The sequence below is a fragment of the Taeniopygia guttata genome, chromosome 1, assembly GCF_048771995.1.
Source record: "Taeniopygia guttata chromosome 1, bTaeGut7.mat, whole genome shotgun sequence".
Lineage (NCBI taxonomy): Eukaryota > Metazoa > Chordata > Aves > Passeriformes > Estrildidae > Taeniopygia > Taeniopygia guttata.
In genome coordinates, this window is record NC_133024.1 from 31,135,654 (window position 1) to 31,163,358 (window position 27,705).

Genomic DNA, 27,705 nt, shown 5'->3' on the forward strand with positions numbered 1-27,705 from the left:
CCTGTACCAGCACCCATTTAAGTATCACTTGGCATGCCTGGAATATTTTCCAGATACACTTTATTTCCTTCATGGACCACTTTATTTTGTCCCAGAACAAGTTCACGGCACACGTGGTAGCCACCACCTTCTTGATGGACACACGAGGCGGTTCAATAATCCAGTTTCCACCTCATCTCCCACTGACACCATTGTTTCCAGAGCATCCCTGCAATTAGAGGGCGGCTAATTCCCAGTACGGATGCTGTCGCACCACAGCAAAACTCACTCAGAAATCACGCTAACAAGGGAGGCATCACCCAAATTTAGACCCTCTGGAGGGCATATATCACTCCCATCACCCAGATGGACCCAGCTGCGAGTGTGGGCATACAGGACTTGGATTCGCTGTGAATACTTGAATTTCGGAGATGTTTCATTGGAAGGGGGCAGGGGAATGTGCGAAGTTTGCAGAGTGGCTCTAAGCCCGACCCTGTTACGGACAATCCTAGGTACGGCTCCTACCTGCATAGCCAGGCGCTCACAATACTGAATTAGCTTAAAATGCTCAAAAAATAACCCCAAATCCCCCTTCAGAAGAGGCTGACCCGTCCTTCCCGCATCTCACAGCGGACCAGCTGCGCGGCTCCCGGCCGCCGGTCCCCTCTTCCTCCCCGTGCTCAGTTTCCTCCCTCTCGGGGAATTCCTCTGGGGGTGCCCCCGGTCCTCCCCACGCCCCCCAGCCGGGCGGATCCCCCCCAGCACCGCCGGGGACCCACCTGCGCCCCCTCCAGCCGCCGAGCTCCGCCGCTGCCCGAGAGGCGGAGGGAGGCGGAGGAAGCGGGGGGCGCGGCGCTCCCGGCACGGCCCGGCACGGCTCGGCCCGGCCCGCTGGGAGATGTAGTTTCCTTTCGCCGCCGCCCTCGGCCCTGCCCAGTGCTGCCCCAGGACTGCGGCTCGCAGCCGGCCACGCCGCATCCCGGCCCCGGCCGGAGGTAACGCGGGGCGGGCGGAAGGGAAAGGGGTGCAGGAGCGGGGCGGTCAGGGGTTGGGGTGATCGCAGGAAGGAGGGGTCGAATGCTGGGGAAGTGGTGCAGTAGCGGAGGTCTGGGCTTGGGATGTAGGAGGGATGTTCAGGGGAAGGGATGCAGGAGGAGTAGTCGGGAAAAGAGGTACAGGAGGGATGCTCGGTGTGAGAGATGTAGGAGGAACGCTCGGCGTGAGGGATGAAGGAGGGGTGCCCAGGAGAAGGGATGCAGGAATAGTTGGGAAAAGGAGTCCTGGAGGGATACTCAGGGTGAGGGATGCAGAAGTGCTCGGGGTAAGAGATACAGGAGGAGTGCTTGGGGTGATGAATGCTCCAGTGAGGGATTCAGGAGGAATACTCAGTGAGAAGCATATAGGAAGGGTGCTCAGCAAAAGAGATGCAGGAGGGGTAGTCAGGGAAAGGGATACTTGGGGCGCTGGGATGCTGGAGGGAGGAGGGAATGAGGGATACTCTGGGTGAGTGATGCAGATAGGCTGCTCAAGGCAAGCGGTGCAGGAGGGGTGCTGGTGGAAAGTGTTGCAGGAGGGATGCTCAAAGGCAAGAATGCTTGGCAGTCAGGATGCAGAAGGTTTTTCAGGGGTCGGGATGCAGGAAGGAGCTGGAAGTAAGGGCTGCTTGAGTGTCAGTATAGAGTTGGCATTCTCAGGAACTGCGATGCTCTGAGGGACGGATACTCAGGATAAGGATAGGGGTGCTTGGGAAGGATACTCAGAGGGATGCCCTAGGGTTGCAGTGTAGCAGAGGGCTTGGAGTGAGGTATGCAGTAGAGATGGTTGGGATGAGGACTACTGAAAAAGCTGAGATGCAGGAAGGATGCTCAAGAGAGGGATTCTTGTAGGGAGGAGTTTGGGAGAAAGGGCCGGGTTTTGGGATTGCCAGAGAGATGCTTGGACAGAGGTATGCTCTGTGGTCAGGGTGCAGAAGGGAATGGTGAAGTAGGGGAGCTTAAGCATTTGGCTTTTTGGGAATTAGACTATAGGTGAATGCTTGGAGGGAGAAATACAGGAGCAACATTGGAAAGTGGGGGTGTGTGCATTCCCCAACTGCCTGCAGGGCTTTGAAAACCTGTTTAGAAGGCAGGATCTTGTTATAACAAACTTGCCAAGACAGATTCAGGTTTTCCCCAGGGAAGCTGACCTGGGGAGGGACACCTTGGGATATTCCCATCTGATAGGGAGCCAAAGACTCTAAAAGTGAGGGTCAAATTCAGATTAGCTGAGATCAAATCCAATTTCAGATAAGATCAGCCCTGGCTTGGACTTTGTGGGTGTTACTGAAGAATAAAAGCAGATGGAATATTTGCACTGCTATGAGATTTTCATAGCATTTTGGGAGCTCAACTATGCCATGCTGCATCTGGTGGCAGGGAAATTTCAACAGCATGCCTTACCTAGACTGAAAGGATGCAACTGAGCTTTCACCTGAGAAGGGGTCTCAAAATGCTTTGGGCACCTTTGTGGTGGAGTCCATAAAGTTTGCCATGGTCTCACTTTACATTTCTGCTTTCTGAATTGGCTGACGCAAAGCCAAATGTATTGGGGACTGGAGGGAAACTGAGGTCTCAAATGGGCATCATACCCCATTTTTCCTTTCCTGAATGCACCACCAAAAATTGGAGATCTTTGTCTCGAAACAGTGAATCAGTGACTGATGAATGCCAGCCCTCAGTCCGGTATGCTTTGGTGAACGGGACGTGGTTTTTCCTTGGGTTATATCCAGGGTTTTAATTTCTATACAGAGACAAAAGCAGACAGAAACTTGAAGAAAGAAGAGTGATTTGAATGCTATAAATACCTTCAGGAAAACAACCAGCTTTCCGGAGTAGATGTATTTACAGTCTCCAGGGACAGTGATAGAAAGTACCTTGGCCTGAAGGTCAGTGCAGGATCTGGACACTCCCAGTATAAAGCCTTATGGAAGTAGGGTGTCACAGCCCAGGCTGAGAACTCTATCTAAGCAGGAAAGCAGAAGTCTTCTGGGAAAAAAAAAGGAAGATATCTTCAACTGGAGGATGTGAGGAGGAAAACTGGGAAAAACTTACCTATTGCAGGCAGAACGGAGCTTTTGGGCATCCAATGCCAGATAAATTCAGAGAAATCAAAAGCAACCGGGGTGGGTTATTTTTGTCTGGAGTTGGTGCTGGGCTCAGCCACAGAACCAGTGGTTTTTCACTGCTGGTCTGGTGGTTTGAGCAAGCCTTGCCTCACACCCCTTTCTCTCCTGCTGATTTTCAAGTGAGAGAGAAACTTAATTCCTTGTGTCTTGCTTTCTGTATGCATACCAGGATGGTTGATAATACACTAGGGATGGTTTTGAGATGCTTTATTAGAAAAGGATACCAGTATGTACTAGAGATGTGTGTCTGTGGCTGTTGGCTGAAGGGAAGGAATGGACCTGGGAGGAGCAGTCTGGAGAAAGAGAGGATGAAATGTTAGAGCCGTAGGCTTTATTTGGTAGTGCGCTGATTGCTTTGACATCCAGCCAAAACCTTTTTTTTTTAATTTGATGACTGAGTGCCTAACAGAAAAACAAACCAACCAACCAACCAACCAACCAACCAACCAACCAAAAAAACCCCAAAAAACCCAAAAAACCCCCAAAAAACAACAACAACAAACCAGCAAGAGAAGAAACTCAGGGATCTGTGTGCACCAAAGGGATCAAAGAAGAAGCATTGAAGAAATAAGAGAGCAGGGTATGATAGGTAAGATAGATGGGTTGATATAGGGCAGCCTGCCCAGCACTGTTGTCACTTGGAGAGGGCTGATAGAATTGTATGATATGGTCAAAAATATTTATGATGTTTTAGAGGAAAAAAGATCAATGAAATACATGGTACTGCAGAAAAAAGGAAAGGGGTCCACAGTGGTCTGTGGATCTAAAGTATCAACAAATTTTAAAGAAGGTAGGGACTACTACATGATAAATTTAGCCTGATTGCAAATAGGTATCTTCTCGTTGGTTGCTTTTCTGAGACCTTTGCAAGAGTGCAGCCACAAGAGAGGAACTCGTTGTTCCCAAGGTGGAGGTCTTGATGTACAGCAAAGCCATGCAAATTCCAGCAGTCCAGTTGGGTGACAATGCCTTAAATAAACCTTCTCTCTGGAGAGAACAGAAAGCTACTGAGCTTTCTGGAGAGAACTGAAAGCTACTGTCCTGCAGAGTGTAGGGAGAGCCTCCTGCTCCAAATCTGCTGCCTGTGGTGAAGGGCAATCTCCATCGGTGCTGTCCTAAAGGGCAGTTCTGATTCCGAGGATAGAAAAGCATGAAGAGCCTCGTGAGCCAAAAGTAATTAACTCTAGTGAGTAGGAGACACACAAGTGCAATCTGCCATTGGAAAAGAGTCTGGGACAGGAAGCAAGGAATATGTGATCTTGAAAAGCGAAGGTGAGTTTAGAAAGGCAGATTATAATCATATGCAAAAAATTCAGCCAGGCTTCTGTGCTGGCAATTTTTCCCTGTTGCGACTGCAAATGGATAGAGTCTCATTTCTTTTTCTAAAGGGCTATTTAATGGGATTTTTCTGCCGTTATTAGCTCTAGTTTTCAGCTTAGATCTCATAAAAATTAACCTGGTGCTCTGCTCTGCCACAGCACTTTATGAGGTTCAACTCAGACAGCAGCTGAAAGCAAAGGGCAGTGGAGCATTGCCATTAATGTATTTGCAGGTCTGGAGAGGTTTGGGTGCTGGCTCTGTAACAGCATATTCCATCTCCTTGAGCAAATACTTTGATCTAGATAGTTTTTACAGTCCCTTCCAACCATTCCATGATTCTGTGGACAAGATGTGCCTCAGTTTTCATATTGCTACAATAACATGAGTATCTGTTGGATGTGGTAATGGTGTGCGGGCTGTGGTTTCTCCTTCTTAGCTGGATGAACAGAGATGTACTTTGAACACAAAAAAAAGCCCTCTTTGCCTATGAATTTATTGGACATTTGTTCCCTGCAAAAAAAAATGTTGGTACTACACAATTACTTTTACATTTCTGGAAAACAGACCCAGAGAGGTGACAACAAGGCTGGTCCTTGTAGGAGGTTGTATACCAAGTCATGGCAAATTCTGTAGAAATTTTAGAGAACTGAGCATTTTTTGTGCTGTATCAAGGCACTATATGAGCTTCCTTTTATCCTGCAGCAGCTCTGCATGCTGCAGGATTGAGCCCTAATTGCCTGGCTGCCTGGAGGATGCAGCAGGAATAGCAGCAATGTCTTGGCTGACATAAAAGAAACCATTTTGGCAGGAGTTAAGGACAATAAAAGGTGAGTCTCATTTCTGTATTTCCAGACCTCCAGGGAGTTCAGGGAAGTAGATATTTTTCTTCTTTGTAATTCAGAAGCAAGCCACTTTGTGTGGCTCTGCATTTGGATGGTGGGAATTATTTTTCCTTCTTTAGTGGTATTTATCAAAGTCTCTATGATGCCATTGTAGGTAATGTGCTGAATTTAGTACTAAGGTTCCCTAAAGGTAAGGTACATTTTGCATCTATGTTTTCAGAGCTTTGCTAAGACCTAGGGTGTGGAAACTGGTACTATATTCTGCAAAAAGTACTAAGGAGACTTTACTGGAAATCTGCTGCTGGCAGGGATAAAGGAGTGAATTGATTTAGAAGTAATTGGATAGATTTCAATTGAAATGGATCCTAATTAAAGAAAAAGAATGGGCAGAAGAGAACTATGAGTACAGCTCGAAACAGTACAGAGTGTGAAAACTAGACCCAAGCAAAGCCAAAAGTGATTTTTCATCCCGAGGTTGGATTTTTTTTTTGTTGTTTTTTCATTTTTTGTTTTGTTTTGTTTTGGTTTTTTTGCAGTTTACTCAGTTTGGAGAGTAATACTAAGCTGGCCAATGCTGCTCTTGGCTTAAGTTCCTTTTCCCTCTCTGGTTTCTGGAACATGCTTGGGTGTTTGTCCTTGCAGGGAGCCATCTTGTGGTCAGCAAGCATCTTTGATGTTCAGTAAGGCTTTTGAGATGATGCCCTGCACCATCTTTATATCAAACACAGATGTGTGGACTGCTAATTGGGTAGGAAACAGGCTGGAACCATCCTAGGACCTTTCCTTTTTTATATTTTTTATGAATGATGTGGAGAATGAGATTAAATTAATTTTATCAAATTTGTGAGCGAGGCCAGAGTTGAAGAATAGTCAATATGCTTGGGGACAGGGCTGCCAAACAGGACATGCTGTGGCTGACATGAACCTCATGGAATTTAACAAAGACAAATGCAAAGTATTTTGGGATGAACTCTTGGGATGGGCTCAGCTGGGATGGACTAACTCCTTGAACTGTTGAAGGCTGGGCACTGACAGATAGCAGCTCCCCAGTGCCTACAAGGAGGTTACTGAGGGCTAGAATCCAGGCTTTTTACAGGAGTACAAGGCAGGTGAATGAGAAAAAACAGACATAAATTGAAACAAGAGCTTCCAACTGCAAATAGGGAAAACTTCCCCACTATGAGCTAATTAGAACAGGAGCAGGTTGCCCTGGAATATTTTCTAGACCTTAATGGATAAAGCCCTAAGCAGCTGGGGTTGATTTCAGCTGTGGGTACAGTTTGGGCTAGAGACCTCCCAAGGTTCTTTTTCTCCTCATTTTCTGATTTTGCATGTGTTATTGCTGCCAGTCATTCACTGGGGTAGCAGAACAGTTTTGCCATTACCTGTGATGTTTTCTGTTTCCCTCCAAAGCTCATATTGTGTACTCTGTGTTTTACGTGAGCTACAGAACAGATGGGAACGTCAATGTGACTCTTCAGTTTAATAATTAACTCTTTGACCTTCTACTTCATCCTTGTGCGCTCCAGGAACTCGGTTCTGTTCGTAAGCAGGAATGAGCCAATCCTCCCAGCTCTTCAGTGTGTTGTTAATGCTGGTGAGGAAGAAGTGCAAAAGGTTATTCTACTTCAGGAACACTCATTACAGAAGCCTGATTGTCTGAATAGATAGTCTTTTTTATGTCAGTATTAAACAGGAGAACCAGATCTCCAAGGTAGCATTCAGCTGCCCGACAGTGAGCCATCCTTCCCTCTCCTGCAGTTCCCTGGGTTGTTTATTACACTCTTCCAATTTCTACAACAAATGCGACAGTGATCTTACAGACAACACTCCAAATCCCTTTACTCATCTGCTGAAAACCCTGATTCACTTTCCAGGGAAGTCATGGGGAAAAAAAAATTATATTAGATGCTTAAACTGATACTGCTCTGAAAGTATCTGGAGCTATGCTTATCTTGAATTAGCCATCTTAATGCCTAGCCTTTGACATGTGAATGATCTTTTACTTTAGAATGTTTTTTTGGTGTAGTTTTAAGACTATAATATTTATTATTGCATATTACAAAGCCACTTAAATGTTGCTTTAATGTAGTTCTAAGATTGTAATATATGGCCTGGCTAGCATTCTCCATCCTGGCCTTGTCTGGCCCAGACCTAGGGAGCAGTTTGGTCTACCCTGATGCACAGCAGAACCTTGGGCTTGTCTGTCCCCTCTTGCTGACAGAGGGTAGTTGGAGAGGTGCAGGTGGGACTGTCTTACCTAAAGCCCATCCTTCTCCTGCAAAGCCCTTCATTGGTGAGGAGAGCATGGACCCTTCACCACAAGGTCAACTCAGGTGCTTCTCCCTGTGTGTCTTCAAGGTCTTAATGTCCATATAAGTCATTATGATGCTTCCTGCTGGGGAATATGATCCTTTGGGACTTGTTTGCCTATTGACTGTGGAGGGAGTTTGTTTCAGCCTTGTCCTACTACATAATGTCAGTCATGACCCAGTTGCACTCCAGACAGCAACATTGAGGAAGCCCATCCTCCTGTCCCTTTCTGTGATCAGCCTGAGGAAGAACCAAGCCCTTTTAGGAGATGCAAGTTTATCTCAAAATTCAGATGAAATTAGACTCTTTGCATTGAAAATTTGGTGAAGTTTGGTGATGCTAAAGTAGCTAAAAGCCCAGTCATAGTGGGGACAGTGGTAGGCAGCCATCACATCTGAGAGGGACAGTGAGAGCACCCAACACCACATACACCAGAGGACTGTGCTGATTTGTGGGGTTAGATCTAAAAGAACTGCAGCCATTGTTTGGCCATCCTGCCTGTGTGGTGTTTCCAAATCACTGTGCCAGGCTCAGCATGGATTGCTCCAGGGAAGTAATAGTGAGACATAACCAATGAGCACTGTAGATCCTCCTGTCTCCTCCTGGCCCCTTATCTATGTGCCAGATGACCAGGGTGGCTGGAATCAGGCTGGAAACGTACAGATAGGAGGTGAAAGGGCTACCAGCCTGACTGTAGGTGTGTGCCAGTTTGTGTGTGGTCAAGGTGACCACTGAGCTACAGCAAGGACAAATGCTCCTGATTTTGGACTGTCTGCAAGCCCCATCTGCTCTCCACGTTGACTTTTAGCCTTTTTTGACAGTGTGGTACTTTCTGTTTGAGGTGAAAAGACATTATCTCTGGTATTTTGTCTTCTCATTTTATCTTGTCCTCGTTTGCCACTGGTTTAATGCAGGCTGGTCCCTCAGGAATACTGCTTATATGTTCCATCCTGGGAAAATAGTGTGATGAAGAGCATTAGCTCTGCCATACTTTGTTGCAGGGAAGGCAGCAGTAATGCTTGATGGGGAAAAAATAAATCCAGCACATGAGCAGAGGAATGTATGAGTCAGCAGGCAGGGGCCAGAAAGGGCAAGGTGGTTCCTGTAGAGGCATTGCAATGTAGCCTGCGGTCATCGCTGGATTGGAGATGGCTATATATATATGTATATATATATATATATATATATATTTATTTATTTATTTATCAATAATGGTTTTTTGTCATCCTGTGAGATTGTGGGGAACCAATGATGGGAAGAGGTGATATTTTGTGAAGTGAGAAGGCTTCCCAGCCAAGCAGCTGTGAGTATGAGCTTGATGTTTGTGTCTGGCATGGTTTTACTTCTCCACCTTCAAGCAGCTGTCTACCAGGAGAAAAGATACTCTCTGGCTCAGACACAGGCTTACTCCAGGGATGGCATGGTCCTTGGATGGCATCTGCTGAGTCTCTTCTGGATGTCATCTGTGAAAACCTACTTGGGGCACATGTCATCTGCATTTATATTCTTCGTAACCGTGTCCACTTGAAAAACTTCAAATGCTTCCCAAGTGCTAATGAAGGATCTTTCAACCAAGCCCACTAGGAATTGGTGCATGTTGTTCTCATTTCACAGATTAGGGAGCTGAGGAACAGAAAGGTGGGGATTATTATTCCAGTCAGATACATGAGCGCAGCTCATTTTAGGCTATAGGCAGGAAGGAATCTTCTCCAATTGTGTATTTGTGCAGTGCACTGTGCTGGGGGGACCTGCTGTGGATGAGCTTTTTTAGTCCCTGTAATACATTATAAGAAATCCTGGCTGTCTAATTTTATCACTCTATAATGGTTTGGGTTTTGTTAGCTTTTCTCGGTTTTTTTTGGTTTTTTTTTTTTTTGAGCAGTTATGCATCCAACAACTGGTTATAAATGTTATTCTGAGCTTTTCCTTGGGAATTCCTTGTTTTTTTTGAACTCTTCTGTAATGCTTTATTACTGGTGAATTCAGGCTGTGACAAATGGGAAACTTTGCCTGACTCTGCAGTTTCTCTCCCCGCTTGCTTTGGTCCCGCATACAAATGCGGCAGGTCCCTGGGGAGCAGCCAAGACTGCACCACTCAGATGGAGTGGCTGGCAGCACGGTGTGAATGTTAGACAAACACCCCTGCCATTGCACAGAGAGGCTGCAGTCCCACCTCTGCTTCCCAGGCCTTTTCTCTCCTTCCTGAATGTGAAGACAATCATTGGGGCCATCTCTGCCTGTTGAGGACACCTGAGCCAGCAGACACCGCTGTAAGACCTTGCCTCCCTTAATTCCCCACTTATCCCTTCTGTAGTCTGTACTTGGTTGTTTGCAAGACAAAAATGCTCAGATGTGTGATTAATAAGAAGAAGTTCTGTATCTTTTTATATTCATTCCGTTTGGGAGCTTTAGTCTCAGTCAAACATCACCAGAGTGGAAACTTTTCTGAATGCTACATGAAAAAGCCACAAGAATTATCCTCTTCGGAGTGGTTCCAGATAGCTCAGCTTTTTTTTGACCTCCCTTGCCCCAGCTTGGGCTTAAAAGCTCAGCAGACCCTCCTTGAACTAACTTGCTGCTCTGTCCCTCTCTTTTAGGAGCAGGGAGCAGAGATGGATAAGATACTGGAAGCTGTAGTGATGTCCTCTTACCCCAACAACGTGAAACAAGGGCTTGTGAGGCGCGTCATTGAGGCGGCGAAGCAGCCCATGGACAGCGAGCAGTGCTGGTCCATGCTGGAGCTGTCCACCAAGCTTTATCTCACTGGGGACACCAAGTATAAAAGAGAGATTGGGAAAGAGGTTTTGGAGGTCTATGGCCACTATCACCCAGAGGAATTTGAGGAATTCTTCAATGTCCGCTTCCTGCTGAGTCTCCTCCAGGAAGGCTATGGACCTCTGGGGAAGAGAAGCCATTATGTACTTGATTATATCCAGTTAGGACTGCAGTTTGTCCTGGAAAGCCCATCAGCAAACAGCATCTTCAGCTTACTGAGGATCGAGGTGCTCCGGAAGGTCTGCGAGAGGCCCAGCCCCAAGCAGTGTGCGAAGATCAGCAAACTCCTAACGCAGCATCCTCAGTGCATTCCCACGGGAAAGCACCAGCTCCTGTTCTGTCAGCAGCTGATCCGCTGCATCGGGCAGTTCCAGTGCGTCTCCGAGGGGGAAGAGGAGATCATGGAGTTTTTGGAGCAGGTGAACAAAGTGAGTGGTCTCCTGCAGAGAATCTGGAGGACTCAGACCTCAGCCATCCTGCCCTCTTTGAAAGAGCTGTTCACTATCATTTCTTCAACAGGTAATTTAAAAATAATGATTATAAAAAGGCTGGGAATGGAAATGCTGGCTCTGATGAAGTCAAACTCAATTAGTTTGACATCTTTCAGGGTTTTCATCCACTACAGAAATGCAGTCACAGATGAAATATAATAGACAAGCATCTCTAAAAGGTACCAGGGCTCTGAGATGGGAAAACAATTTCACCCTGAAACCAGAGATAGTCTGCAGACAGGAGCTGTTAACAGGATCAAAGCATTTGCAGCACAAATTCGTGTTCAGCACTTTCCAGCATCAGCTGGGCTTTAGGGAAAGCATCTTATCTGCAGCTTGTTAGAGTGGAACTTGACAGCTTTTAGGAATGCCACTCTCTTTCGGCTGACTTGGTGGTGCCCCACCATCAGCTCCCTACCAGAGACTAGGGATAAAGCTAAGCAGTTATTTCTCACTGACCTAGAGGTATGAAGCCCTGCTGACTGTCTGAAGGGTGGTTGCATCTAAGGGTGAGGCAGACAATATTTATCCAACTTCTGGGGCCTTTAGGTTATTGTGGGGGCGTTCAGAAGGTTTTTGGGAGGTACCAGTGCCATGAAAGGCTGGTGAGCTCCTGCTTTAGCTATTCCTAAGACTACAGGAGATGGGTTTTTCAGTATGACAGCCTTATCCACTGGAAGCAGGCCCATTTCCAGGCAGGAAATATTGCAGTTGCATCCTTGCATCCTTTTGCAATTATTTGCAGTATTTAGTAAAAAGATAGCGAGCAGAGGAAATTTGGTGCCTGAGTGGGGCCAAACATGTGCCTGTAATCTCTTCCTCCCTTGGGGCTACATATGGCTTCAGGGAACAGCCATCTGCTAATATCCAGCTTCATTATGTGCTGCACTGGGATCTGGGGAATTATCCTCCTAGCACAGCCAACGATGGACTCTACACTGCTCATTGGCAGCAGCTCAGTATCTGCTCCATGATGTGTGGGTGTGGCACGTGGGGACGTGGTTTAGTGGTGGACTTGGCAATGCTGGGTTAAGGGTTGGACATGATCATAGAAAGCTTTTCCAACCTAAACAATTCTATGATTTTATTTCTTGTGGGCAGAAATTTTTTGTTTTTTAGGACAAGAAATGACCTAGTGTGCCTGGTTTTCCTGTGAACTAACATCTTCATTGCTGGGGCTCACCCCTGTCTTGCAGAGGAGCAGGAAGCGCCCTCCAATGCCTTGGCCAGCGTGGTTCAGTTTGTCCCTCTGGAGCTCATGGATGGCGTCATAAGAAACCTCACCAATGATGACAGCATCACTGATGTGCAAATGATGATGGCCATTGGCAGGTGGGAGAGGCTGTGGGAGTGAAAGCTTTAACTCAGTTTGGAGAAATGCTCTGTGTGGTTTTATCCCAATCAGGTTGGCTGGTGCTACTTGGTGAGGAGTGCGTAGGGAAAAAAAAAAAAAAACTCTGTATAATTTCTTCTAGCCCTGAGGTCCTGGATAACTAGAATAAAGAGTGGCTTTTATTATGATTATGGTGGTTATTATACGTGTTTGGTTTAATTTAGTTTATTTTCTTAGAAATAAATTGCATTATGGGATGTCCAATATAGGCTGTGTTGAAAACATTTGATTTTTTTTCCCCTGAAACTTTTAAGGCCTTTTTCCCCCAAAAATCTCCTTTTCAGGATTTCATTATGATCTCTGTCTCTCTTCAGAAGGATGTCTTCTTAAGCCACCAGTCACAACTAAAGACTTATGTGAGGGAGGTATGCCCAACTGCTTCCAGGTCCTGCCTTGGCCTTTGTCAGGTGGGTGTGCTGCAGCTGGACAGACCTAGTCAGAGCATGATGAAGAGTGGTGGGTGAAAGGCTACCTGAGATGCCAGACCTGGTCTTTGCAGCATCAATGCCCTCTTTGGCATCACCAGGTCTTCTTTGCACTCTTATGTTCAAGTCCTACAACTTTTCTGTGCTCCAGTGCCTTGCTCTGCACTTAACTGAGGTGTATCTTCAATGACCTTGAGGGTGTTTTCCAGCTGAAATCATTCCATGGGTCTATCTTTAACCCATGTTTTCCTTAGAGGTCTCCATTTAAATGGATGATATTCACATGCAGTGGTGTGTGCACTTAACACAACGGAGCTGCTCAGATTGATCTCACTTTTTTCTTTTTTTCCTCTTTTTTGCATCTTTTTTCCTCTTCTTATTACAGGATTTGTGTGTCCTTCCCAATAAGGTTACATGACAGAAACACATTATTCCTGATGGGAAGTTTATGTATGCAGAAAGGAGTTACTTCTCTTTGGCTTGCTAGGGAAGGTAATGGTTTTCCCAGAGTCCAGAGCAACCCAAGACAAAATATGAAGTTATTAGTTCAGTTCCTAACCCTCTTCTCCATCTTTTTCTCCTTCTGGACACTTGTTGCTGCAATATCCAGATGAATCTTAGAATGCCAGTGTTTAAATACAGAGGTTGCCAAATCAATTGCATCATTCCTTAAAACAGTCTTTGTCATGCAGAAAGGGGAGTAAATAATTAGTCAGACCCTGCAAAATATAATTAACATAATTTAGGAGAAATGTTGATGTTCTGGCAGCATGTTTATGGCAGGTAGGTGCTCAAAACCAGCGTGACCACAGGCTGTTTGTCTGCTCCATGCCTAGAAAATCAAAGGAAAATGTACAAATTGAAGATCTTTTAGCTCATGGTTGCATGCAGAAGTGTTTTCTTCCAAAGTTTGGCTTTGGGAGTAGCAGGGGAATGAACTGTATTTGTGTAGAGCTTCTGGTCAAGCATGTAAAGAACAAGTGGTGGTAAAAAAAGCAAGGCTGTCACCTGCTGGCATAAGTGTACACCACAATCTTTTACAGAGTTTGTCCATTTTTAGATAAACGCTGTTATTGTGCATCTGTGATGTCAGAGGTACTCATAGATTCAGGTTTTATTTTTTTTTTTCCTGAGGATGTATCTGTTCCAAAGAGTCCAGGTCCAGATGCAGAAGTCATCTGCTGTCACACAGCTATGCAGGCACATGCTACCTCTGGACATCAGGGTCTAGGCTTTTAAAAGTTTAGCACACCAAATCAATGACTCCTTTGTCAAATTAGGGTTACCGCTACTAAAATATCTGTGGATAGTGTGATGTAAATTTAAAATGTAATTTCTTCCTACTATAGCAACACAGGCAGCACTGTAATTTAGCCACCAGAGCTGACAAAGTATAGCTTCAAGCAAATAAGGTTATTTTATGCCTTTTTAAAGAAGATAGGGAGAAAAAGTACCTTTGAATCTCTGGATCCATCTTCCTGCTTTATAGCATTGACATTACAGATCCCTTTCATGAGTGTTCAACTCTGCTTCTCAAAGCAGGACAATGTTCCCACTGCTGTTCCTTCACAGCTCTTCCACCACTGGGTTGCTTTAGTGGGTCAAATCTCTCTTCTAACAGCCAGTCTATGTGTATTTCTGGACATCTTACAGTTCATTTGATCTTATGCCAACAGAAATAGCTGAAATATCTTTTGCCTCCCTGGTGTTTATTCCTTCAATATGTGCAGGAAGAGCAGTCCCTTCCCATCTCTGCTTTCTCATGGCTGTGCTAAACAAGCCAGGTTATTTTAAGCTTTTCTTGTGGGAAGTGTTCTTAATTTCCCCTACCACCTGAACAGGTTTTTTCCACACAGTTCATTGGTCTTGGGCACAGATGGTGGTGTTTGTGACCATGTTCATCATGGCAGCCTGACCGCAGCCTGGGGTGTCTTTGTTTTGCTAGGGAGAGCACCTTTCCTTCTGCACCACAGATGGTGATGGTCCTTTCCATGGCTGCTGTTACACTGGGAACTTGTAGTCATCTGGTATCTGCCTCCTTGTCTTCAAGCAGATGAGTTTCTGAATCCTCCATTTCTAGTGCCTTGCATGCCTTTTGAATCAATAAATTTCCTTCCAGTTCTACATTTCTAATCCTCAGGGTCTTCCTTGTGACTCCCTGATCTTCCTCTTGTGTTGATGATGCCTGACAGCTGTGTATCTTCACATTCAGAGGTTGCATGGCTTTCCTTGTTCTCCTCTGGTGCAAATGTCTGTGCAAGCTTCTCTGGCATTTGCTTTATTATCCAACTTGGCTTGACTTTTATTATTTTTCAGCATCCCAACACATTCTGCTTTTCAAGGTTTTTTTACTGACTAGACTTTAATTTTTCCAGTTTCTTGTAAACTTCACTAATTCCCACTCTTTGCTTAGTAGTGGTTAGTTATCTATCTTCCCTTCTTTTATTTTGCATAAGGTACAGGTTTATAAGCAAAGGGAACTGACTGGCTAAGGTAGCTGAACTGAGGTGTAGCCTGAAGGTCTGGGGTATCTTCAAATCAAAGGTACTGAAATAATCAGCAAAGTTTGATGCTTGGAGATCCCAAGTCTTACTTCCTGGTTAGCATTAAATTTAAACAGAAGCAATCTGTCATCACTTAAACTTATGTTATTGTTTTAAGAGAAACTTGTGGAAAGCACTTTTTTCTTGTAGAAACTTGACCACATGTTGGTTGAGTGGCTAGAAATGAACTTTTTTACCTGTGACATTCAAGAATAATTGGCTTCTATTAGAGTTTCCAGGTGGAGGTTTTTTAATATGTTTTTGGAAATCAATGTTTTCCACACAGAGGACTAAAATATATGAATCTGAGAGTTTTTTTTTTTTTCTTTACCAGCAGCAATGCAGAGATCAAACCACTATAATTTGTTTTCTAATGGTGACAATGCAGAGACCTTAATCAAATCCTCATGTGAGTAGTGTATAGAGCACTGCACCAGTTTTAAACATTTGAACTTGACTAGACTGAAATTTTTGGAAAAAATCCCCACTTTACTTGATGGATTTGGGCCTGATCCGCTGATAAACCACAGTGTGATGGTGACATTGGGGTATTCCTACTTCAGACTCTGTTGTGCTTTGAATAACATGTGAAATGCCTTGTGAAGACTCAGTCTCATCCCAGTGACTGGACACCGGTTTGGAGGAGGTTTGATCCGGAGTGGAACTTGACTTTTACAATACGTGCATAAAATTTATTTAAGAGCTTGTGTTTCATTTCAGGATGATTGACTGGGTGTCCTGGCCCCTGGGAAAGAACATAGACAAGTGGATCATTGCTCTGCTGAAGGGTTTGGCTGCAGTGAAAAAGTTCAGCATCTTGATTGAAGTCACTCTTTCAAAAATAGAAAAGGTCAGTTGGCTCTTTTAAATGTGAATGTGAACCACAGAAATACCATCTTGCACCTGAAATATCACCTTGCCTTTCAAATGACAAGATGAGATGTGTAGAGAAAAAAGAGTTTGCTGTCCCAAGGGATACTGATTTTGCAGCTAGGAATGATGTTCTCCTGGGATTCTGCAGGTTGTGGTCTGCAGAGGTACTGATATCTCAAAGGTTATGAAATAAAGTAGCCAAGGATTTTCAAACCGGTCAGACACTCTCCTTCCCAAACTATGAAGCTCTTGTAAAACTTGCTTTTGGGAATGTGACATTCTGTCCTTTGACCATGCCTGGGTCATTGCTGGCTGTCACAGGCAAAGTACATCTCAGTGAGAGTATTAATAGTCTACACAGTCACAGGACAGTTCTAAAGCCTTGCCCTGGCTTCATTCTTTTATTAGTGTAGATAAAGCCACCACTGCCATTGCCATCACCTGTTTCAGCAGTGAGTACTTGCTCTCTCTGAAAACTGTAATCAAGCAGTGGAACTATTCACTATTTCAGAACTTTTACCATGCTCTGGTCCTACACTCCCCTCAGAATAATGGGGATAACACCTGGCTGAGCCACCAGAAGTCATCATAGAAGCTACTAAGACTATGTTCTTGGGACATGTTTTTGTGGTGGCCTTGGCAGTGCTGGGTTTACAGTTGGGCTCAATGATTTTAGAGGTCTTTTCTCACCTAAATAATGCTGTCATTCTAAAATTATCAGTATTGGAGCATTTTCAATAACTGCATTTGTCTTTGTGATCCCTCAAATGCATTGAGCAATGGGACAGTAGCCAAGCATCTCTGGCTTTTCTTTCTTTCCTTTCGTTGTTAATACATAGGAAAGGGACACAGCCCATAAAATAATATGTGATATTGGGAAACCCTTGGAAGTTATGATGTGACAACAGTAGAGGGTATACAGGTATTTTTTGTAAAGTAGAATAATTATTATTATGTAGCCCTTGAAAAATATACTTGCTTTTTATCTCTTTGTCTGAAATGTTAGTGATAAAGTTCCAAATATGTGAATAAATTGAGGCATGTTCTAGAAAATCTAGCATTCTGCTGGGCTTGCATAGTTTTTCATGAGGAGATGTGGAGATGCAGCACTGTCATAGAGACATTACACAAGGCTGAAAGGGTGAGGATAACACACAGAGTATTTTTAAGGGTGCCCTGAGCCAATACTTAGGACAGGAGATGACTGGAGACCTAATTACAGGCTGCTTGCTTTGACATCCAGCATGGAGTAGGAAGAGACCAGCAGCCACGGTAGATGCCTAGTGCTTGTTTCCTGCTGTTTCCTTCTCCTGCTGGTTGTAGTGCCATCCTGCCTTCTCATTTGCTTTCTTTTCCTCCTCCACCAGGTCTTCTCCAAGCTGCTGTACCCTATTGTGAGGGAGGGGGCTTTGTCTGTCCTGCAGTACATGCTGCTGAGCTTCCAGCACTCCCACGAGGCATTTCACTTGGTAAGGCTGTGTCTGGCACTGTTGTGAGGCCACTGTCCTGAGTGTAACCCTGCTGTGGGGCAGCAGGGGACCTCAGGTGTGGCAGATGTTGTCACTCTGGCTTTGGAGTGCATTTGGGGGAGCCTTTGCATTGAGAACATCTCGGAGGGCCCTCACTGTGGAGGGCAGGGAATGCATTATTAACCAGCCCTTGCTTTTCCTAAAGAGGTGCCTCACTGTCTGTTGGGCCCAGTGGCCCCATCCCACATGTGACTTTAAATTGTCACCAACGTGTGGCACCCATTTCTTTAAGTGGTGGGTCATCTTTGAAAGGTTTGTACAACATCAGTGCAGCAAGACCAGAAGATTGGATCAGAACACTTCACTACACAAATTCTGTTAAAAGCAAAAACACCTTTTGGCAACATTTGAATATCCACTTTTCATTTCCACAGTGATATTTTATAGTTTATTTTGCTGTTGGCACTAAGGCACAGCTCTCCTTCCTGCTGGTGTTGCCTCTGGAATGCTGAATTTAAAAAGTGAGGCTGAAGGCAAAAGCATGCTTGTAGTGATTGAACTGATAAATGCAGTGATGAAAAATTACTCCTATTAATGTTAGATTTTGTACATTCTGGTTAAAGCCCTTATATTTGGCTTTTCACCTGAAGTTCTCAGAATAAACATAGAAAAAAGCAATGCTAGCCAACATTTTCAACTGATGCTTTTTCATTCCTCAGCTGGAGATACTTTGAAGGAACCTGAATTTCTTGAGAAACTCTTTGCTTTCTGAAAATAGAGTAATTCAAATGTGTTGTCTTCAGTTGGACAGCAAATTTTGAAATTCTCCAAAAGCTGTGAGTTGCTCCTGGTTTGAAGATTCCATCTGTAGTCCATAAGCATAACTTTCCTCCTTTATTTAAAAAACTCAAAACCTGACAGGGCCAAACCACGTCTTTTTGTGTTTGCCCTGGCACTTTGGAAGGGTTTTGAGAATTGTTCACATCACAGTTTGGCAAATTTCTGATGTATAAAAAGGTGCTGCAATTGATCTGCTTCCCCAACAACCTTTCCTATTGGAAGGGAAATAATTAAAATCTCAACATTTTGAAGGGAAAGAAAAAGAGAAGACCAGTGGAGGAAGAGAGGACCTGGAAATGGCTGGACAGGGGTCCTGATACTTTTCTCCAGGATTACACTGGGCTAAAAATAACATAAGATATAAATACTAAAAAGGTTGTGTGCATGCCTGGGTCACTCTAGCACATCTGCAGGTTTGGAAATAGTTTAGTTATTCTGTGTGCAGCTGCAGGGTCAGCAGAGGGTGCCCGTGAGCAATGGATCATTTGCATTTGCATTTGCTTGTGCATTTTTATGTTTTCGAGGTGAAAGCAAAATAAAGACTGTGCTGTTTATATGCCTGTTGCCACCTATCCCACCGTATCAATTCCAGTTCAGTGTATTCAGTATAAAACAGCACAGAGCACAGCAGACAACATTTCTTTTAGGATAATCCCATTACTTTACAGGTTTAAATCCCTGCACTTGGCAGTCAGCATATCCTTCCCACTGTGGGTGTGGGATTTAGGGGAGACTAAAGAATGGCAATTGCAACTCAGCAAAGCAGCAGCACAAACCTGCAGGTGTCATGCAACAGAAAACTCTCTAAGGTTGCCAAAATCAACAAGAGAGTTGCTGTTGAGTTCAAAGGGTGAAGAATGAAGTCTAGAGTGGCACTGATGCCAAGTCCTGTTCACTATCTTTTCTGCCTGCAGCTGAATTTCATTCCCCTAAATGTATTAAAATTCTGTGAATAATGTGGAGCAATTTCTGTAGTAAATTTTTCTTTTCCAGCTGCTCCCTCACATCCCCAGGCTGGTGGCCTCCTTGAAGAAGGAGGACTCCAATTCTGCAACCAGCTCCCTGGAGCAGCTGGCCGAGCTCATCCACTGCATGTTCTTCCGCTTCTCAGGATTCCCAGACCTCTATGAACCAGTCCTTGAAGCAATAAAAGTGAGTCATGCCCTTCTCAGTCATTTTACTGCTTTCCATATGGAAATGGCATCTTTGTCAGTAGCTAGGATAGAGGGATTGTCCCACTCGTAGGGATGTCCTGACCTCAACACCTCAGATGGTGGTAGAAGGAAGGGGATTAAAATTCTGAGTCTGAGCCCTGTGTAGGCAGGTTGAAGGAAGTTACTTCTCTAATGGTGGCCTGCAACGGTCCTGATGGTGCCTGTAGGTTTTAGCTATAATTTTATTCTGAAATGCCTCTAAAGGACTAATACAAACAGATAAACTCTTCTGTGCATGGAGGCAGGTTCATGTGAAAAGCAGGCAAAATTAGTTGTGTGAACGCCTCTAGCAGAGGAGTTTTGCAGTTGCCCATTACTAATTCTTCATGGGAAAAGATCGGTCATAGGATCATAGAATACCCTGAGTTGGAAGGGACCCACAAGGATCATTGAGTTCAACTCCTGACCCTGCACAGGGCAGGAATCACACCAGGTGCCTGAGAGCATTGTCCAAATGCTTCTTGGCTTGGTGCCATGACAACTTCCCTGGGAAACCTTGTTCCAGTGTCCAGTCACCTCGTTCTGGACACTTTTCCTAATATCCAACCTAAACCCCCCCCGACACAGCTTCGCACTGTTTTCTTGTGCCCTGTCACTGGTCACCAGAGAGAAGAGATCAGTGTCTGCCCCTCAGCTTCCCATGTGAGGACAGATAATGATTTGTAACACAGATATCTCTTTCCAAGGCTCTCCCAATTCCAAATGAAGACAGGATTAAACACCTCTTGGGACAAAATGCTTGGACCTCCCAGAAGAATGAGCTGGCCTGCTTCTACCCACGCCTGGCATCTAAATCAGAGACAGGAAAGATTGGGTTAATTAACTTGGGAAACACTTGCTACATGAACAGCATCATACAGTCTCTTTTCATGGCTTCAGAGTGAGTTTTTCCCGTCTTGCTCCTGTTCATGACTGCTCCAGGGGTTGCTTTTCACAGCAGCCTTGAGTGTCCCACACTGATTTTCCATCTCACAGATTGCATCTCTGCTTTTCTTCCACAGCTTTCGGCATTCAGTGTTGAATTTAACTGAGGGCAACTCCCAGCCCCTGATGACAAAGCTCCAGTGGCTCTTTGCATTTTTGGAGCACAGTCAGGTAATTATTTCATGTTTTAGTTATTTGTTTGGACTGTCGGCTGCGGAAAGGCTCGTCTCCAAGTTGCTTCCTGCTGGCTCTAACGTCCTGATAAGGAGCTGTGGATCTTGGTGGGTTTTTGTAATGGGACAAATTTTGTTTATACGAAGGAGGCTAATTTTGGGAGAGGTGGAGGGAAACTCCTATCACCCATTAAAGTGGGCTATGTTCACACCAGGCTGCCTGTCTTGAACTTGTGGTCTGCTTGGGCTGGGCTGATGTCATAGCTAATGGTTTTGACAATGAAGTCCATTAAGTAATAGTTTACATCTGTGGTCAGCTGTGTCAGAAGCCTGGTGGTGTGAAGCAGAGGCTTTGTTTCTTGCTGTGCAGCAAGAGAGAAGACTGGAGCAGCTCACTTGTCCCACTGCTGCCCAGCAAAGCAGTAGCAATCACTGAAAATTCCTTTACAAATAACACCCTTAAACTAATTGTAAATATTACCATGACAAATGTGAAATTTAATGGACTCCTGGAGATGCAGCTAGGTCATATTTAATTCCTCTCTTGAAAAGAGTCAGTGAATTTTTCCCTTGCTGGGTAGAAAGTCATTGAGGCTTTTCATTTCCCAAGGCTTGACAGGCATAGTTCGCTGGTAGCATTGTGGTATTATGTCACCACAGATGACCTGGGGGGATATATAGACATCCTGTTAAATTTAATATTTGGCCATAGAAGAGTCTAGGTTTTGATGGCAGGTTAGGGTGTCTGTGTTCTGTGATGAGCAAGTACAGAAACTTATTTACTTGTTGTGTAGCTGATGGTTATAGTTTCCTGTTAATTTCCTTTTGGTTATTTTTTCTTCTTTGGGTTGTTCTTGAAGCTACTTTTTTGCTAAAGATGGGTTCTTTTTCCATGTTAATTAAAGATCTGCTTCCTAATGACACCAATTACATTATCTGGTAACACAGATTACCTGCCTGCAGTGATCAGAATGTTGGGTGCAAGTTTAGTGGTCTTTTTGTGTTTTTTTTTTGTTTTGTTTTGTTTTTGTTTGGGTTTTTTTGTGTTTTTTTTTTTTTTTTTAAATGAAAGGATTTGGTAGAGAGATCCTGATCAAATTAAATGGAGCAGCAAATTAAATTCAGGCTGCATTAAGTAGAATTATCTGGATCAGGCTAATAAACAATTTAAAAAATGAAGGATAAACATATAAATAACACATATCCATGTGTTTATTTTATAGTAGGCAATGTAAAATAATGTCTGAAATTCATCCTTACCATCCTGGTTTGCAGCAAATCAAGAAGGTCTTCCTGTGCACTGGGATTAGCCTTTGCAGTGGGAAAAAAGGGACCTTATCAGGCACAGAACACTGCTCCCAGTGAACCAGCCAAAAAACCACTCCTCTCCCCTCTCTATCCCACTTTGTGAAAAATCGCTAGAATTAAATGCATTTCTTCTGTGTTTCTGCCAGCGACCTGCCATCTCCCCTGAGACCTTCCTCTCTGCCTCCTGGCCACCCTGGTTCACCCCTGGAGCTCAGCAGGACTGCTCGGAGTACCTCAAGTATTTGCTGGACCGGTACGTGACAAGCGCTGTGATCTTGGAGCCTGGTGACAACGGCATCCCTAAACCCCAATGAAATGTTTAATGCAAACAGGGCACGTGCCTCACACCCTGAGGAGCTGGGAGAGTGGAGGGTTGGGATAGTGAGACTGGTCTGAAATGAAATTCTCTTTCTAATGAAACCCTGTTCGGACAATTTTAGGGGTTAGGTTAGAACTTAGTTCAACTTGAAAATTTCTGCCTTTGCTCTGAGGACTCAAGGAATTAATAGAATTACAGAGTCATTAAGGTTGGAAAAGACCCCTATGATCATTGAGTCCAACCATTAACCCATTGAGTCCAACCATTAACAAGTCCACCACTAAATCATGTCCCTAAATGCCACCTCTACACATTTTTAACATTTCTAGGAACAGTGATTTCACTACTTCCTTGGTCATTCTGTTCCAATGTCTGACTGCCCTTCACCCTTTCAGTGAAGAGATTTTTCCTGATATCTAATCTAAAATTGTACCAACCTTAGAAATTCACCTGACAAACCACTCAGCCTACTCTGTAAAATGTTGATTTTTGCCTTTACCTAGAAATATCAAATCTCTGGTGTCCCAGTGATCCCTCTAGAAGTATGTGGTCAGTGACACGTGAAGACTTCAGGTTCCCAAATTCTGTCTGACTCCATTGCCCCTTTCTCCCACAGCATCAGACCCCTGGGAACGGGCAGGTTAACTGGGATTAAATACTTGCAGTGAAGAACAGGAACCCTACTTTAGAAACTGCCCCTTGGTGTTGTATTGGTGCATAACACAGCCTTTTTCTCCCCTCCCAAAGATTGCATGAAGAGGAAAAAACTGGAAAAAGGATCTACCAGAAACTCAAGGAATCGAGCTTGACGTCTCAGGCGGTGGAGCATCATTACTTAAACAAGACATTGATTGAGAAGATGTTTGGGGGTAAAATGATGACAAAGATCCGCTGCTTGAAATGCCTCAATGTTTCCTCCCGAGAAGAAGCCTTCACAGACCTGTCCCTGGCTTTTCCTCCATCGGACAGGAATGTGTGTGGGAGCACACCTATTCTACCAGTGGAAGAAATTGGCCCACAGTTCATTGAGCCTCCAGAAAATGCAGGCCAGCTTATGGGCTCTCCCTGGATCCCAAGGAAGGCTCCCATGGCCAGTGACCGTGCAGCCCCATCAGTGTCGGTGGAAACATTAGGTTTCCAGGAACAAGGAGAAGCAGCAAATCCCATACGTGGCAATGATGTTGGGGTGGATGCAGCCAAAGACCCTCTCTCAACTTTTGGGGAGCAGGCATGTGCTCCCAAGGACTCCAGATCTGTTCCAGATTTAATCAACTATTTTCTATCCCCGGAGAGACTGACAGCAGAGAATAAATACCACTGTGAGAAATGTGCATCCCTGCAGGATGCTGAGAAGGTGGCAGAGCTGACAGAGGGTCCACACTACCTCATCCTCACACTGCTGCGGTTTTCCTTTGACCCACGGACTATGAAGAGGAAGAAGATCTTGGACAATGTCTCCATCCCTGTGGTGCTCAAGCTACCCATCCTTATTGCTCCAGAGGAAACTGAGGAGGTTTGCCGGCATGGGAAGGATGGTGCTGTCCCAGGGAGTGGCTTCATGACTGTTGTGTATGACCTCTGCAGCGTGGTGGTGCATTCAGGCATCTCCTCCGAGAGTGGCCACTACTACTGCTACTCCAGGGAGTGCACTGACACCGTCCCCCACGGGCAGCCCCAGGATGGGGTGCCAAAGACAGCCTCTGACAAACAGCTGGACTTTGAAATCCAGTGGTACCTCTTCAATGACACCAGAGTTTCCTTCTCCTCCTTCGAGTCGGTCAGCAACGTCACCTCATTCTTCCCCAAGGACACTGCCTATGTCCTCTTCTACCGGCAGCGGCCGGACCAGCAGAGCTGCCTGCTGCACGAGGCTCTGGCTGAGGCCGGCCGCCTGCATGGTGAACCGTCCCTCCACAAGGACTTGATGGAAGCCATTTCCAAAGATAACATCCTCTTCTTACAGGTAACTCCTGCTGCTGTGCACAGTGGGATGTGGTCCTGTGGCTGTCTGACTCATGAGCCATGTTCCCACAAATCCAGGCAGCAGTGGGATCCTGTCCTGTGTTTAAAATCCTGCAGATGCCCACCCACTCCCTGAAGCCAAATCCCTTTTTGTTTTTAGCACCCCGATATAAGCAGGTTATAGGCTTCTGATGAAACTGGGTGCTGAGATTGGTACAAGATGCCTTCTGGCCATGCTTGGGGTTGCCTTCCTCCTGGAAGTTTAGCATGATATTTTCTTTGAAGTGCCTGGGAAAGAGAGGATGATGGAATAAGTTGGTTTAGAAGGGATCTTTAAAGGCTATCTAGTCCACCTCCTCTGCAGGATGAGCAGGGACATCTTCAACTCAGATGCTTAGAACCCCATGTGGCCTGACCTTGAATGTTCCCGGGGGTGGAGCATCTACTGCTTCTCTGGGAAATCTGTGCCAGTGCCTCACCACCTTCATTGTAAAATACTTGTTCCTCGCATTCTACCCTTTCCTTTCCTTCCCTTCCCACCTTCACTCACTGGTAACTAGCTGTTCCTTCCTAACACCCCTGACGTTCATCTGAGTCACTGCTAATGAAGTATTTTTTTTTTTCCTTTTTCTCTTCTTATGATAGAATCATAGAATAATTTGGGTTGGAAGGGACTTACAGACCGGCTAGTTCCAGCCCCTCTGCCATGGGCAAGGACCCTTTACGCTGGACCTGGTTGCTCAAAGCCCCATCCAGCCTGGCCTTGAACACTTACAGGGATGAGGCATGCACAGCTTGCCTGGGCAGATGGGTGAGCTGGGAATACAAACTATAACAGATTTAATTCAGCGGATGGAGCTCAATGTTTTCCAAAGAACAGTGTCTCATATGAGACACTGCATGTGGGGCAATTTGGGGGGTCCCTCCCCTCTCATAGGTGACATGGGAGGACTGGGTTTGACCACTGAAGAGCTGCAATTTTCTGCTGCATCCCTCCTGCTGAGCTCGAGAGCACATGGCCTTCACACCCCACTTTAATTTGAAGGAAGCTCCTGGGGGGAACCTTACAGGCTCTTGGTCGCTCAGGGATGGTGGGAGCATCCCTCCACTTGAGTCTTTTATCTGCTGATATCCTTGTGCTCTTTTTGCCCCTTTCTTCTTCCAGGAACAGGAAAAAGAAGCGAGGAACAGAGCTGCCTATATTTCTGCCTTGCCGAAATCCCCGCTGTGGTGGAGAGACTTGGACAGGGACAAGGACGATGACAGCTCGTCTGGGGGCTGCAGCCCAGCAGCGGGCGGGGGTGGATCAGGCTCCTTCCATGGACTTGTCTTTTAGCCAACAGCTTGAACCGGATGGGCAGTGTCCACGGGGCCAACCCGAAGCCAGAAGCTCCTCTTCCTCACCCCTATGACAGTGGGCATCTTGGAGGAGGATTTGAGAAACATTTCAATGGAAAAGCTCTCAGGGCTGATTTGGAGGCATCTGGAGGGTCTTGCTGCTTCCTATGCACTTGGTCTTCATGCCTTAATGTACATAAGCTAGCGCAGAGATGAGCAGCTGCCAACAGCTCAGAGAAGTGCCCTTTTGCTTCATCATAGCCATGTCTTGCCTGCTGTGAGCCATGCCACCAGCCTGGGGAGGTGACAGGGACTCCTGTCCTCTGCATGGAGAGGAAGACAGACCCAGTAGGGCCCCAGGGATGGAGATGTCCCATGCACATCCTGTCTGCAGCCCTTTCCATTGAAAGGTTCTGGAGTGACTTCTGCTCAGTTGTTATATTTCTTTTTAATGTGGTTTGGGAACCGACCACGAGAAACCCTGAAGGCAGAAAAAGTCTGGAGAATGCCAAAATGTAGCAGTGCTGGTCTGTGAGGCAGTGAGCTTGTAAGACAAGCAGTGTAAGGTCAACCAGAGGGAGTTTATGGTTTTTAAATTTTTTTTTTATTGCAAGACACCCAAAAGAGACTGAGGGGCACAAACCGCTCCAGCCTAGAGTGAGTGACCTGATCCAGCTGAGGTTTCTGGGCTCCAGTGAAGACCCATTGTGTTACCTCTGGGTGCTTTTAGTGTGCACGGCAGGCCAAGACACACAGCTGTTTTTCTAGATGTTTCTTTAGGACTCCATTAGTCTCTTTCTGCTGCTGTCTTTTGTTGGCTTTCTGGGCTGGATCTGCCCTTTAAAATTTGAGTTTTCTCTTGGAATACCCTGAACTCAGTAGCAGATAACAGAGCCCCCCCTAAACTCATGATCTATTTTTTTTTTTAATGCTTATTTGCAAGGTGAGTAGCCCAATCAGATATGTTATATCAATCCAATATCAGTATATACTATGTAATATATACAATGTATTATATAAATCAAGAATGAGATGGGGCTGATTTTAATGGCAGATGGCCCACTCAAGCCCCAGGCAGCACATCTACAGGGACAACAGCTCCCTCCCTTGTCCCTCCCCAGCTGTTTTCCCCTGCCTGCTCTCCCCTCACACCTGTAGTAGAGATTTCTCTGACTCAAGTGGCAGAGACTTGTGCCTTAGGTCCTAAGTGCAAGGCCTAATCCTGATGATTGTGTTTTTGTGGAGGAAAAGGCAAAGCACAGACATTGCTATGGATAATATGAGCAGAAAGTCTGCTAGAGAGGACACTTGGGGTCAAATATCTTGTGTATACTATCATATTCTTTTATTGTCTTTCCTATATATAAATAAACGGAATTAATTCAACATACAGACTTAGAGTTGTATTGCAGTACTCGGAGATACTGGGCTGATGGATCAAAAAAGAGATGGGGAAGCTGAGGTGTCCATCCTCAAGGACATGGGACAGTCCTGCAGAGTGGTGGCTTGGAAGAGGGGATTGAACAGAGGTGGAATGGCAGAGCTGTGTGCCCTCCAGAAGATCACAATACTAATAGTGGAGCCTTGTAGATGAGCAGTGGAGTGTGTTTGTTGTTTTTAAGTCATGTGCTGAGAGGAAATAAATGAAGTCCCAAAGCTGAAGTGTCACAGAATGTACAAATGTTTCCTGGTTGTATTACTACACTTCTATTTATTTCCTGTTCAAAGAGGTTGCCAAAAGTTTTCCTGTTGCTGTCATGCTAGCTCCTTTCTTTACTCTGGAGTATCACCCGAAAGCATTTTCTGTGCTGTTTGCCTTAAGGTGCTTTTGTACGAGACTGGCTTTAACTTGATGGGATCATAATCTAAATAATGAAGGCAGATAGTCAAACCAATATGGAAAACATTGGAGAGGCCATATCATAGCTAAACTCTTTCCTAAGTATGTCTTGTTTTTTCCCCCAGTATTTTCTGGGATGAGCAGAGGCAAACAGCATGCAGTTCTCAGCATGGATGGCAGCCTGGAGAGTGTCAGGGCTGT

General features: G+C 45.1%; 3 protein-coding genes across 4 annotated transcripts in view; 1 reads left to right on the forward strand and 2 right to left on the reverse strand.

The window, feature by feature from the left end:
- The window catches only part of ALG8 (ALG8 alpha-1,3-glucosyltransferase), a 26,353-nt gene extending 25,555 nt beyond the window's left edge, over window positions 1-798 (reverse strand). Inside the window, exon 1 of the mRNA XM_072926738.1 lies at window positions 759-798. The gene's annotated coding sequence lies outside the window, so the exon portion shown is untranslated. The remainder of the gene's footprint in view (window positions 1-758) is intronic.
- Window positions 1-898, reverse strand: part of KCTD21 (potassium channel tetramerization domain containing 21) — a 14,047-nt gene extending 13,149 nt beyond the window's left edge. The window contains exon 1 of the mRNA XM_012569888.5: window positions 759-898. The gene's annotated coding sequence lies outside the window, so the exon portion shown is untranslated. The remainder of the gene's footprint in view (window positions 1-758) is intronic.
- USP35 (ubiquitin specific peptidase 35) lies at window positions 829-27,054 on the forward strand. Of its 2 annotated transcripts, none has more exons than XM_002189396.6 (11): window positions 829-974; window positions 10,215-10,911; window positions 12,080-12,215; window positions 15,965-16,094; window positions 17,485-17,586; window positions 19,420-19,578; window positions 20,327-20,520; window positions 20,642-20,735; window positions 22,192-22,298; window positions 23,112-24,327; window positions 25,492-27,054. In XM_002189396.6, exons 2-11 carry the CDS (start codon window positions 10,230-10,232, stop codon window positions 25,660-25,662), a joined length of 2,991 nt encoding a protein of 996 aa, XP_002189432.4. In that variant the 5' UTR covers window positions 829-974; window positions 10,215-10,229; the 3' UTR covers window positions 25,663-27,054. The 2 variants fall into 2 exon arrangements, with proteins under 2 accessions (XP_002189432.4, XP_030124529.4); XM_030268669.4 differs by lacking the exon at window positions 829-974 and adding an exon at window positions 9,505-9,887.
- The last annotated feature ends 651 nt before the right edge of the window (window positions 27,055-27,705 follow it).